Source organism: Struthio camelus, chromosome Z, assembly GCF_040807025.1.
Source record: "Struthio camelus isolate bStrCam1 chromosome Z, bStrCam1.hap1, whole genome shotgun sequence".
NCBI classification, from domain to species: Eukaryota; Metazoa; Chordata; class Aves; order Struthioniformes; family Struthionidae; genus Struthio; species Struthio camelus.
Genome location: NC_090982.1, coordinates 2,537,306 through 2,550,207, shown reverse-complemented (window position 1 = coordinate 2,550,207; position 12,902 = coordinate 2,537,306). Strand labels below are relative to the sequence as shown.

Here is a 12,902-nt window from a genome sequence, read left to right as displayed (position 1 = left end):
ACGGTGCCTTGATTTCCTTCTCCCTGTATTTAGGTCAAGAGCTTATTCTATCTCCTTTTCCGGAGGTAGCCATAATAAATAGGAGGATAAATAGGAGGTGGACAATACTGGGTGGATTAGCAGTTAATTTGTGTAGCCTTGCAATGACAAAACACTTGTCTACAACCCTCTTGGTCAAATTGTTTGGTGTAGCTAAAGTGCTGGCAAATCTGCTATGCACATAAATAAAAGCAGAAATATATATTATAAAGCGGATGTGAGGAGCTCTCAGATGATAAAAGTAACTTCAACACTGAGATTTAATTGAATATATTGATACAGCAAGTATGTTGAGTATGCCTTTGAGCTGGTAGAAGATGCTTGATAATCCCTGAAGATGCTTAGTGCTCTGACATCTGGGCATTTGGTTTCCTATCATCTTGCCCTCATGCTGATGAAAATAGAGAAAGTCTTCTGATGAACCTCAGTGCGATTAAGTTCTGTTCGCTCCCCTTAGTACTTTATTTGACAAATTAGAAACTATCCAAAAAGATGCCTTTTGTGTTGTCTCCCCACCCCAAGATTATCTGGTTTGCAATTCCCATGTGAATTCTGTTATCTAACTTCTGCAGAGTAGCCTTTCTAAAGGAAGCATTTGGACTTAGTTTGCCTTGGTCTCGAAATGTTTGCTGCTTTGCTTGTGATGTTTGTTTGCTGTGCTGTCTGATGGGCAAAAGTGTGTTATCCGGCTGTCCATTTAACCTCAGCTCATCTGGTGAAGTTCTTTTGTATTAGGACTGTATTTAGGATGGGTTAATCCCAGACTGGAATCTGCTTTCAACAGCAAAATACACTTTGGAGGAGAAAAAGAAAACAAAATGTTGGGGGGGGGGGCGCTTTGCCAGCTTTCAGAGCTAATCTCCATACTTTATTACAATTTCAATCTTTTTGTTTAAAAGCTGTAGAGACAGTATTAAAAATGCAGAGCACAGATATGGGGGGTACAAGCCTCTCTTGTAGATTGATAGTGAGGAATGTGCCGCATTTAAGACTTGCTACCCTTTCTTTCTAAGCAAGTTTTAAGGTATCTTGTTATAATCAACGATGTATAATCATTACAAAAAGCAAAGAGGTGTGCTTCTGCAGGAACTTAGGTATCAGCTCACACACTTTATCGGCACGGATTCAGCAAAGGGCCGTCATGCTTGACCAATCGGATAGCCTTCTCGGATGGAATGACTGGCTGGGTAGATGAGGGCAGAGCAGTGGACGTTGTCTGCGTGGGCTGCAGCAAGGCTTTGGCCACTGTCTCCCATCACATCCTCCTCGTAGGTAAGCTCAGGGAGCGTGGGTTGGATGAGTGGCCGGTGAGGTGGATTGAGAGCCGGCTGGATGGCCGAGCTCAGAGGGTTGTGGTCAGTGGTGCAGAGTCTAGCAGGAGGCTTGTAGCTAGCGGTGTCCGCCAGGAGTCAGTCCTGGGTCCAGTCTTGCTTGATGTATTGCTCGATGGCCTGGAGGAAGGCACAGAGTGCACCCTCAGCAAGTGTGCTGATGCAACTAAACTGGGGGGAGTGGCTGACACAGCAGAAGACTGTGCGGCCATTTGGAGGGACCTGGGCGGAGGGGAGCGTCCTGAAGTTCCACAAAGGCAAGTGCAAGGTCCTGCACTTGGGGAGGAATAAACCCACGCACCAGTAGCGGTTGGGGGTTGACCTGCTGGAAAGCAGCTCTGCCGAGAAGGAGCTGGGAGTGCTGGTGGACAGCAAGTTAAGCAAGAGGCAGCAATGCGCTCTTGTGGCGTTCTTGGCCCTTGTGGCCAAGAAGGCCAATGGTATGCTGGGGTGCATGAGGAAGAGTGTTGTGCCAGCAGGTCGAGGGAGGTGGTGATCCTGCCCCTGTCCTCAGCCCTGGGGAGGCCTCACCTGGAGTGCAGGGTCCAATTCTGGGCTCCCCAGTATAAGAGAGATGTGGCCCTTGGTTGGACTTGCGCCAGTAGGTCCTATGAAGGACCACTGAAATGATTAAGGGGCTGGAGCATCTGTCATACAAGGAAGGGCTGTGAGACCTGCCTTTCTGTTTAGCTTGGACTATTTAGCTTGGAGGAGAAGACTCTGGGAGGATGTTATCAATGCGTTTAAATATCTGTAAAGAGGATGGGGCTAGACTCTTCTCGTTGGTGGCCAGTGATAGGATGAGAGGCAATAGGCACAAACTGAAACACAGGAAGTCTGTACGTGAGGAAAAACCTTTTCAGCATGAGGGTAGCTGAGCACTGGAACAGGTTTCCTAGAAAGGTTGTGGAGTCTCTATCAGTGGAGATGTTCAGAAGGAACCTGGATAGGGTTCTGGGCAACATGCTGTAGGTGACCTTACTTGAGCAGGGGATTAAACTAGATGATCTTTAAAGGTCCCTTCCAACCTCAACCATTCTGTGAATCTGTGTTGTAGAATTTGCCTGTGCAGGAGGATATGTGGCATTCAAGGAGGCTTCTGCTTTTTCTATGTGTATTGAGTATGTGGCATTCAAGGAGGCTTCTGCTTTTTCTATGAGTATTAGAACGAGTTATGTAAAAAAAAAAAAAAAAAAAAAAAAAATTAAATAAATAAATAATTAAAACCTATTTGGCATTATCCCTGGAAAGTACAGTTCTGTAGACTGCAATTCCTTGTGATTTCATCATTGTCCCATCCAGGTATGGAAAGGACAAGCGGCAGTAGACAAACTGAAATGAGACGTTACAACTGAATGTAAGGAAAAACTTTCTCACCATAAGGACAGTCAAGTGGTGGAACAGGTTGCCCAGAGAGGCTGTATTAGTCCCTATCCTTGGATCTTTTCAAGACTGGACTGAACATCTAGTGCCTGAGCACTTGATCTGACCCCATAGCTGACCCTGCTTGGAGCAAGAAATTGAACAAGCTATCTTCCTAAGGTCTCTTCCAGCCTGACTTGTCCTATGATCCTGTAATTCAGCTGGAGCTTTCTGCAAAGGCTGAGATAATCAGCATGTACGAGGCTGCACATGAGAATCCGTGCCTGTTTGGTCTCAGTCCGTTTCCAGCTTTACCACTGTGACAGTATGCTCCCTATGCTGACCTTTCTCAACTGAATCACTGCTCCTGAGGCATAAAGAAGCACCCTGATGAAGTATAGCTTGAGTACATTAATAAATATCAGTGTTATGGAAGTAACAGACATTGGACAGAGAACATGCAAGCTGAAAGCAGTGAGTGTGGTTTCTGACGGCTGTTCACCACCTTTTCCTGGAATGAAGGGAGCGAGGCTGGACAGATGGGCTTGCAGGCTGGACGAGGCCTGCATATGTGTGGCTGGACTGTGTTGGCAGGAGTTCAGACTGCTGTCTAGCTGGAAATGTGCTGTGAATTCTAGGTGGATGGAACCACTGCTAATATCATGATGAAAACTCTGAGATTCTGCCCTTTCCCAAGATGGCAGTGCTAAAGTTAGTATCTCATTCGGATTCTTTTTAAACTAGTGAGAATTTTTTCTCAGAAGTACTTTCTTAATCTTCCTTTCATGTAATACTCCTTAATGCTTTTTTTTTTGTCTATACTTTACAGAAAAGTTAAGCTAATTCGAAGTAGATTTCTTAAGTGACTTCAATGAAACAGTAAGGCAAGTTGGCACAGCAGGTACTAGCTAACCACATGATGAAATGAAACGTAGTGCTGCTTAGAGGGAGGAAGAAACCTCTTCAGCTGTAATATTTTGTCATTTTTGCTGTGCTTAGCTTGCTGATGAACAGGTAAATTTTTTGTATGCTGACTTTGCATCCAAACTCAGAAGATCTGTAGTGGCACAACATGAGTGAAATCTCAAGCAATGCAGTGTGTTTCTGACATCAGCTATATTTTGATAGCTGCTGTTTCTCCTGGGTTTTTTTATTTGTTTTTGTAAGCCAAACCAGAGGAGGTTTTTTCATATTCTTGAATCTTCCACCTTCATTTATTTTTTGACAGTTCTAGGTCTGCTTGCCATAGAGGTTGAACAGCGTCTCATACCAGCTTACCAATCTTTTAATGGGGCTTCACTGCAGTGTCATAAAATGGGCTTAAAATGTCAATGGTAACTGCTCAGAAACCCAGCTTGTTTTGCGTGGCCTGCGTTTTACGGAGACTCGGAGACTAGCAACGCGATGTTTGGCTTCTTAACTTCTCTTGTTTCTGGCTATGAAGAGCTGAAAGGAGGAGCTCAAGTACCTACGGAAACTCAGGTGTTGCGTAAAATGATGAGGCTAATCTCTGCAGGAGGTTAGCCTGCCCTCTCTGTCTGGGGGCAGATAAGCCTCTTCCAGTTTTAGTCTGTGTTGGCATGCAGGCTGATGTGTGCATTTCTTTTTGTCACCCCTTCCCAAGCAAAGAGCTCACAAGCTTCCAGTCTGTGCTTGCTGTTGGACTGTGGTGGGTTACCATGGATTTCTTAAGCAGTGTCAACACTTGAAAGAAGAGGCTGCAAATGAGGCTTGGGTGGATTTAAGCTAGCTCGTGGTTCTGCCATACGTTTCATTGTATGGCCATGGCTTGGAAGGGGAGAGTTAGCATATAGCTCAGCTATGTGCAGCATAAAGTAGGCAAGCAAAACTGGTGCTACTGCAGGTCAACTTGCCTGGAGAAAATCTGGACTTGTTTTGAGATCAGAGTTGTGCTCATCTTCTGTAATTTAGAAAGCTGTGTGAAGAAGCAGTATATATATATTTTTTGGCTCTGGTCTCTGGTGCGGTGGTAGCTCCCCTGTGGTCTGTCGACTGTTTAAACTTGGCTGGGGTGGACTTCAAAGCAAAGAAGTTTGATGGAACAGCTGAGCTGAGCCCTTCTGAGCTTTTTCTAGACAAGTCCAGGAGCAACTGTTACAGCTGTAGTGCAGCCTCAAGTGGGTGAAGAGTTGTGTGTGTTGCTGTCTCAAATGAAATAGTAAGGAAAGAGAACAGAAAATGAAAAAATGTGATGTCTTTCAGATTTACCATTGCTTTTGTGTGTAGGACTGAGTATTGCCCTATCTGTTCCTTCTTCTGGCTTGTCAGATGCTCCCAATATTGCAGCATCTGCACTAACACTGAGAAGACTTGGCATCATATAGAACAGATTAACAGACAGCCTCTCGTAATCCCCTTTTAAGGCTTTTTCTTTATCTGTCTTAAAAATCAAAATGAAACACTTTCACAGCGACAAACCCATCTTTCCATGCTTGTCTCTTCAGATGTGATTTTGTGCAAACATTCTGAAAATATTTGCATGCTCTCTGGTCTAGTGATCTAGTGGAGCATATTGGAAGAACTGGAAAAGCTACCACTGAGTGTTGACTCAGTTACATGCAGCAAGATCATGACTAGAATAAATTTCTATGATGTGATATTTTCTGACCTGACCTAACTGGAGAATATCAGATGTTACTATTCACGATTTCTAATGCTTTTGTTGGAAGGAGCATATGGGAAGTAAGAAGAACTGATGCAGTGTTTGCTGGATTGTGCTTTAGTTTTCTTAAGAACACAATCTGTTCTTAATGCTGTTCTGCTGAATGCTAACCAGTTTCATTTGCTGGTATTAGATTTTTGTGTAAGCACATATGCTGATAAAAGATGACATGATATACTTTGATAAAACATTCCTAAAGCATATCAGTAGCTCCATAAATTCAAATGCGACTTTAGGTTCTATGCTATTTTATGAAAGTGCTGCCCCTGAGGGGAAAAAAAAATACTTGGCTAGCAGATTATAAGTGAGCTTTGGACTAAAAATTAGCCTCAGGTTAGGATTTGCCTGTGCAGTATAACAAATACAGACAAATCTGCAAAGAAATGCTATCATTCACAGGCTAGATGCTTCCTCTGAAGTGCAGTTCACACTTCCCTGTTGCTTTTGACTGTGTAGCCATATTGGAGAAATCTACTGCAGGAGTCTTGAGCATCAGTCCTTCTCCCTACTTGAACTTGGGGTGGACTTCAAAGCAAAGAAGTTTGATGGAAGAGCTGCAAGGAAGAGGCGCTCTTACAGTGCGTAGCAGCTTAAGAGTATGGGAATCCAGGGTTTTTTTTGAACCTAAGTCTCTCTTTAGCTGTATGGCACGTGAATTTTTGGATGGACTAGTCTTCAATCTCACCATTCAACACTCCTGAAAGGAAAGTTCGAGAGAACCTACGAACACACCAGTTGTTTGTTCTTCAGTTGCATCTCATGATTCAACTGGCTGTAGCAGCAACCAGAATTGACTGCTGGCCAAGCCACAGTAAATGTACAAAATCTTGATTTTTTCCGAGCAAAAAGAGCATCTCTGCTCCTCGTCTTGGTCTTTCTGGGGAATGTGTAAGGAGTGGCTGGGCTAAGAAGCATCAAAACTCCTCCAAAGAGGAAAAGTCTGCAGAAATCGTGAATTTTAAGACAGAAGTCATAATGTTTAATGACTGCTCATTTAACAGAAAACAGGCTGTTGAGGGGAAGAGCTATGTAGAATGACCTTCAAGCAACCAAAGACATTAAAAAGATTTCAACTTCTTTCATTTTTTTTCCTTCTCTCTTGAAAGAAGTCTGTCTGCAAGGCTGGATTCATTAGGTCATGTCCTTTGGAAGCAGTGGCGCTATTCTTCTAATCCACCAGAATGTAGGCTTTTTTCCTCTGTGTGTTTCTGAATGTTGTGATGTTCCCTCCCCACTGCTAACCCTCTGTCCTTCTCGTTCTCCAGCCTCCTCTTACCCCCCCCCCCAAAAAAAAAAAAAAAAGACTGCACTTCTTGTCTCCTCTGGCAGAGTGTTTCATTTGTTTGTTTTCTTTCTTTTAGCACATACTTTTTGTGGAAATTATGAATGGCTTTTGTTTCTGGTTTACTGATACTTATCATACAGGGACCTCTCCTTTCCTGCCCAGTATTCTTTCTGTATCTGAATTGTTGGAATCTGAAGTTGCTTTGGATGCTGTTCCCTGAGGTAATGAGTCAAGCCTGGAGTTTGGTAGGGGTTTCTGTCATGATGCAGGCTGTTTGGGGCTGTTACTTTTCATATGAGGAGGTCATGCCAAGTTCTGAAACTGAGGCAGGGGAACAAATATCTGTTGTTCATTCCTGGAAGCTGGCTCACATCTGAGTCATGTGGCCTCAGTTCAGAAGGAAAAAGGAGGGGAAAAAAGGCATCCTATCCAGCTTTTCCTGCAGAGAAATCTGTAATTGCGAGCGCTGTGAGGCAGTTGTTGTGATCTCGGAACAGCCTTCCTTGCTCTTAGGATGAGGTTATTGGTGCTCTCCTGTGCCCAGTGGATGGGGGGGGATCCAGATGGACCTGAAAGCAGAGCAGAAAGCAGTTGGACTTCTGGTGGTCTAAAGTGAATTTTGATTAGAGATTGAACTTGGCTTCTGTCGTCTGTCAGTCGTGAACAGACTCACACAGACACCATGATAAGTCTGCAGCATGAATTGTAAAATGTTGCCGGGTCATCTTGCCAAGATTTGCATGCAAAGAGGCAGTATCAGTGAAGGTGGAATAAGTGAGCAGTTGTCTAAGCTTTTCTGGGCTGTTTAGGAGAGGGAAGGTAAACAGATTCATCGAGAACAAATTTTTCTTGTTCTTGTATCAAGCTGATCTTTGCAGTAGCATCTGTGCTATGCCTCTGGCAAACTGGCAGGTTATTGGTTGATGTGTAGCCTGCCTAAACACTCTCTGCACTTAATAGGGTCACTTGCCAGATAAATGGCTGAAAACCTCAAGAGCATGTAGAGGGAAGAGCTTTCGGCCAGTTCGACCAGAACTGTTCCTGGATAGCAAATGGAGAGCACAAGGGAGAGTGAGATGGACTGAGACTTCCTAAGTTTCTTTTGGCTCCCACTGATAACTGTAGGTCTTCAGTGACTGGCTGAAGACCAGTGGCTATTGTCCACAAACAAGCCTTGATCTGAAGTCATGTTTCCAGGTACCCTTTTTTTTCCCCTTCTTTTGTTCTTAATATGGAGTTGTTCTGGCTATCTAAGCACTGTCTGTGGAAAGCCAGTGTGAATTAGCAAGTGCTCCGAGCACCTTGCAGACAGTCCTTCTGGAGCTTTTGAATGTAAAATGTGAATCAGCATTTCAAAAGCTGTGTTGTTCGTAACTCCACACTGTCTATTCTAGTTGTAGATTTATTAGCCTGTACATTGACTGCTGGAATGCTTCCCCCCCCCCCCCCCCCAGCATTGTGTTCGTACAGCAGAACAAATAATGGGATCTAGAAAAGGATTGTTGGTTTTTGTGCTTGCTTTAGTTAAACATTCAGACCCTTCTGAAGATAAATGTTTAGTTTATCTGTGCACCTTGAGGACCTGAAAGCAGGAAGATCTGTAATTTCCAGATAAAGCCACTTCAGTGCTCGGATCCTGGCAGCTGGAATTGTCTAATATGTTTGAGTGGAGCAAATATTCTCCCAAGTTTTACATGTTATATAGCTGTTGGCTGGTTGCTCTCTTGAGTGTGTTAGCAGGAAGGTAAATCCAGGCCACTAGGATTGGAGCTGTTTTAAGTGCCAGCTCTGGAAGGGGATTTGAGTTTTATCAGTGGAGGCATATCTAGAGGGGGGCTGTACTCTGAATCTAGAGAGGGATTAAGAAATCCTTAAAGCTGATGGCTGTGTTCTGTTCCAGCACAATGTTACAATTATTTGTATAAACCAGTTGATGATCTGCTGGCTCATCTTCAGATGGTTATGTAAGTGATGAAAGTGAATCGCATTCACTTGTGACTTTGCAAATTCTTATACTTTCATTCAGGTGCTTCTACCAACTACCACTGGTTGGAGGTAGGAGCGCTACAAAGTATTTCATCCAGTGCTATAGCAAAGATGGTGATGCTTTATCCACCAGTATGAGCACAAACTCTTCCTTGAGCTTTCTACTGTTAAATGGAGGTGGGCGTAGCTGAGAACGCTGTGCAGAATCCCAGTAGTGGAATTCTGTCCTAGTGCCCAAAGTTTTATTCCTAGGCTTGGGAATGCAAAGAGTTTTGAGAGCCCTTGTACTTTGCTTGAAAAACAGTTTCAGTGGAAGCCTTTCAGAGATCAGCATTATATGGCAATACTGTTTCCAGCACGTTGCTTTCATAGTCAGATCTATCTCACTTGGACAGGAATTTGGTCATAGGGAAAGCAATTGAGCTGGTAGGACTGTCACTGTAAATTCTGCACGAGTCCTGAAATCTATGGCAGAGATGGATCTGTTTTATCTTATTTACACCTGATATATGTGGGTCAATACACTTTGGAATCTGACACACTAATGAATCAAAATAGCTTATTAATGCTGCAGTTGGTTTTTCTGTAATTTAATGTGTCTGTATCTAATTACCTTACAAGTCTCTCTGTTTCTTGTTGGAGCATATGGAAATTACTGTCTGTTATCGAAGTGAAAAAGAGATCTCTATGCCTGTGTTATCACAGATGTTGTGAACTCAGTGTGTAAAATGTTGAAAAGCTTTCACTGTAGAACAGTAAAAGTTGAGGAAAAAAAAAAAGTGGGATTCATGTGATTTACTGCTTTGCCTCTTGCAGACTTAAATCAGTGCAACTCAACATGACTTTGGCCAAAGACTTGGAACCCTGTCTGCTGCTGCCACTTCTGTCCGTTTTCACACAGCAGTAAGAACTGCAGGGAAGTTCTTTACTTCCGCTTGAGCGGGAGATTCCCTTTTCTGTATACTGGCTGCAGGCAGGCAAGGTGTGTTCCTACTATTATACAGGAATGTGCTCTTCTGAATGCCTTCACTGCCCAGCTGAATCTCTGGCTTGTGTTCCTGTCTGGCAAGAGAAGAGAAGCACTCTTACCAGTGCTTAACTTCAGGGAACCTTTCTATATGTTATGTTCCTCACTTGGGTCTTACAGGAGGACTTCTACATTTTGTTTTTGTCGTATTTCATTGAAAGAAATGTTACAAAATGGAAATTTTCTTCTTGTTTTCCGCAGAAATTAAAAGTCTTAGAGTGCTTCCAAGGGCTGTGTTACTCTGTGAAGTGGCCTGTCAGATGAAGTTCAGTTTACTGCCAGGTGATTCTTACGGAAACGTTTGGCTCAGAGGTTTTTTTGTTATTTGTTTGTTTGTTTTACTTTGTCAGAACTTTTATTTGGAATGTGATTACATTATTTGACCCCTTGTTACTGGATGCTTTAGTTTGAGGTGAAGAAAATGTCCTTTGTCTCCTGTATATTGTAGAAGAATCTAGTTGTTCTATTGTCTGTTGCATCCTCTCAGACAGAAAGCATGCCCAGCTCTTGGATTTTGTGAGCATGCAGGACTGTCCTCAAAGTTTCCTTTTTTTGTCTTTGTAGATGTGCTGTTTTCTTCATGGCATTTCCCCTAAATATCTCTGAGCTCCCCTCAGGGGTGCCTAAGAAATACAGGGCATCTATGATTAATGATATTGGGTTATATAATGATATCGGTGGATTGAGAACTGGCTGGATGGCTGAGCGCAGAGGGTTGTGGTGAATGGCGCAGAGTCCAGTTGGAGGCCTGTGGCTAGTGGTGTCCCCCAGGGGTCAGTCCTGGGCCCAGTCTTGTTCAATATATTCATCAATGACCTGGAGGAAGGCACAGAGTGCACCCTCAGCAAGTTTGCTGATGCAACTAAACTGGGGGGAGTGGCTGACACAGCAGAAGACTGTGCTGCCATTCGGAGGGACCTGGACAGGCTGGAGAGGTGGGCGGAGGGGAACGTCCTGAAGTTCAACAAAGGCAAGGGCAAGGTTCTGCACCTGGGGAGGAATAAACCCACGCACCAGTAGCGGTTGGGGGTTGACCTGCTGGAAAGCAGCTCTGCCGAGAAGGAGCTGGGAGTGCTGGTGGACAACAAGTTAAACATGAGGCAGCAGTGTGGCCTTGTGGCCAAGAAGGCCAATGGTATGCTGGGGTGCATGAGGCAGAGTGTTGCCAGCAGGTGGAGGGAGGTGATCCTGCCCCCTGTCCTCAGCCCTGGGGAGGCCTCACCTGGAGTACAGTGTCCAATTCTGGGCTCCGCAATACAAGAGAGACATGGTGCTACTGGAGAGAGTCCAGCAGAGGGCTACAAAGATGATCAGGGGACTGGAGCACCTCTCCTCTGAAGAAAGGCTGAGAGAGCTGGGCCTGTTCAGCCTGGAGAAGAGAAGACTGAGAGGCCATCTCATCAACGTGTATAAGTATCCGAAGGGGGAGCGTCGAGAGGATGAGGCCAGCCTCTTCTCCGTGGTGCCCAGCAACAGGACAAGGGGCACCGGGCAGAAACTGAACCACCGGCAGTTCCACCTGAACCTGAGGAAAAACTTCTTGACTGTGAGGGTGACAGAGCATTGGAACAGGTTGCCCAGAGAGGTCGTGGAGTCTCCTTGGCTGGAGATGTTCAAAACCCGCCTGGATGTGATCCTGGGCAATATGCTCTAGAGGACGCTGCTTGAGCAGGGGGGTTGGACTAGATGATCTCCAACCTAAACGATTCTGTGATTCTGTTATTTAAAACCATTAAAATGGTTAGTGTGGCTACCATGGGGTTATCTGCTCATCCTGTGGAGCTGTCGGTCTGTTCTGTATGTGGGTATCTGTTCGAATTGCTCAGCAGATGGAAAGAATGTCAAGGTCAGTCTTGTATCTCATAATCTTATGCTTCCAGGTGTCTCAGTTTCTGTACCTTGCTGGTCAGTTTCTCAGTTTCACATAGGAGCCCAGACTCCTGGAGCCTTATTCTGTCATAACTGCTAGTTTGAGAGAATAAGAATTATTTGTGTGTCTCTTCTAGCCTGATAGTAAAATAACATCTTTGGAAACTGTGGTTGCTTCTTCTTCCATTAGCTAGTTAGCTTAATAAGCATAAATCTATAAAAATGCCCTTTGCTTTATGAGAAGCGAGAGTTTAAAGGACAAAAGTAACAAATCAGAACTTCTAGTCATTCAAATGTAAACGGAGAGTGGTCTGTAAAAAACCTTTTGCTCCTTTTTTTTTCAATGTATTTTTCATTGCCCTTGTGGCCTTTACAGTGAAAAGACTCTTGGCCTTCAAAGCCAGGCTTTAAAAAAAAAAAAAAAAAAAAAAAGAAAAAGCAGAATACACACACACACGCATGCACTTACCCTTACCCTCCCTAGTTTCAATCTTTTCCTATAAAAACTTTTCTCCTTCAGGATCGAAAATCTGTCATTTTACTGTCTGACCACAGGGCATTAAATAGTAGCCTATCGCCTTCTATTTTAAAGGTCATTTTTTCTGCGCAGTCTGATGCTTTTTACGCATGAAGGTAAAAGAAGAGAGCTGATCATCAGCTCCTGTATGGAATTATATTCACACACCAGGAGCCAGTGTTGTAGCTGTATTTGGCATTGAAAAGTAGCAAATTTTTCTTGTAAAATCTCTGCTTGGGTAGGACTATGGCTTCTCTTCCTTGGGAATACGCGCTTCCTTGTATAGCAGTGGTTGACTTCACAGTCCTGAAAGACAGACACATGCTGCATTTGTGACTTAGAGGAAATGAGATGCTTTTTTCACGCAGGAGAATTCAAGGAAGTACTAATAGTCCATAGCTGAGTATCAGCTGCGGGTTCTTAATTAGCTGTTTCTTAATGTAGCATAGTGTGTTTGAGCAGAATTCTTTTAGAAAGACAACTGAAACACAAGAACGGCATTTTATTTTTGGTGAGCTGAAAGTACTTTTTTCAAGCAAGCTGGATACCCTTGATTGTATTGCAAAGGTAGGAATGTTGTTGTTATTCATGACTAGGAATTATCCAGACCTTTATTACTTGTATTTTCATCATTGGTTTTGCTGTAGATTTCTTCAGATTTGCTGTATCTGTAATATATAAACTTACTGTGTTTTTCTAAACAGTAAGGACATTGTCCTATTGTAGATTTTTCACAGTATTTTTGAAGTGGTTTTGAGCCAGTGTACTGGCTTGTACACTTGTACTGGCTAGTACACTTCAGT

At 43.6% G+C, this 12,902-nt stretch overlaps 1 protein-coding gene across 6 annotated transcripts in view; it reads left to right on the top strand.

Annotated features, from left to right (window-relative positions):
* Positions 1-12,902, top strand: part of SHB (SH2 domain containing adaptor protein B) — a 73,092-nt gene that overhangs the window by 21,966 nt on the left and 38,224 nt on the right. For 3 of the 6 annotated variants that reach the window (XR_011137895.1, XM_068928254.1, XM_068928252.1), the window contains one exon: positions 9,915-9,995. The exons of the other annotated variants lie outside the window; for them this stretch is intronic. Coding sequence is in view for 2 of the 3 variants with exons in the window: in XM_068928254.1 (XP_068784355.1) it covers positions 9,915-9,995 (81 nt within the window). In the remaining variant the exon portion in view is untranslated. The remainder of the gene's footprint in view (positions 1-9,914; positions 9,996-12,902) is intronic. 6 annotated transcript variants of the gene reach the window in all.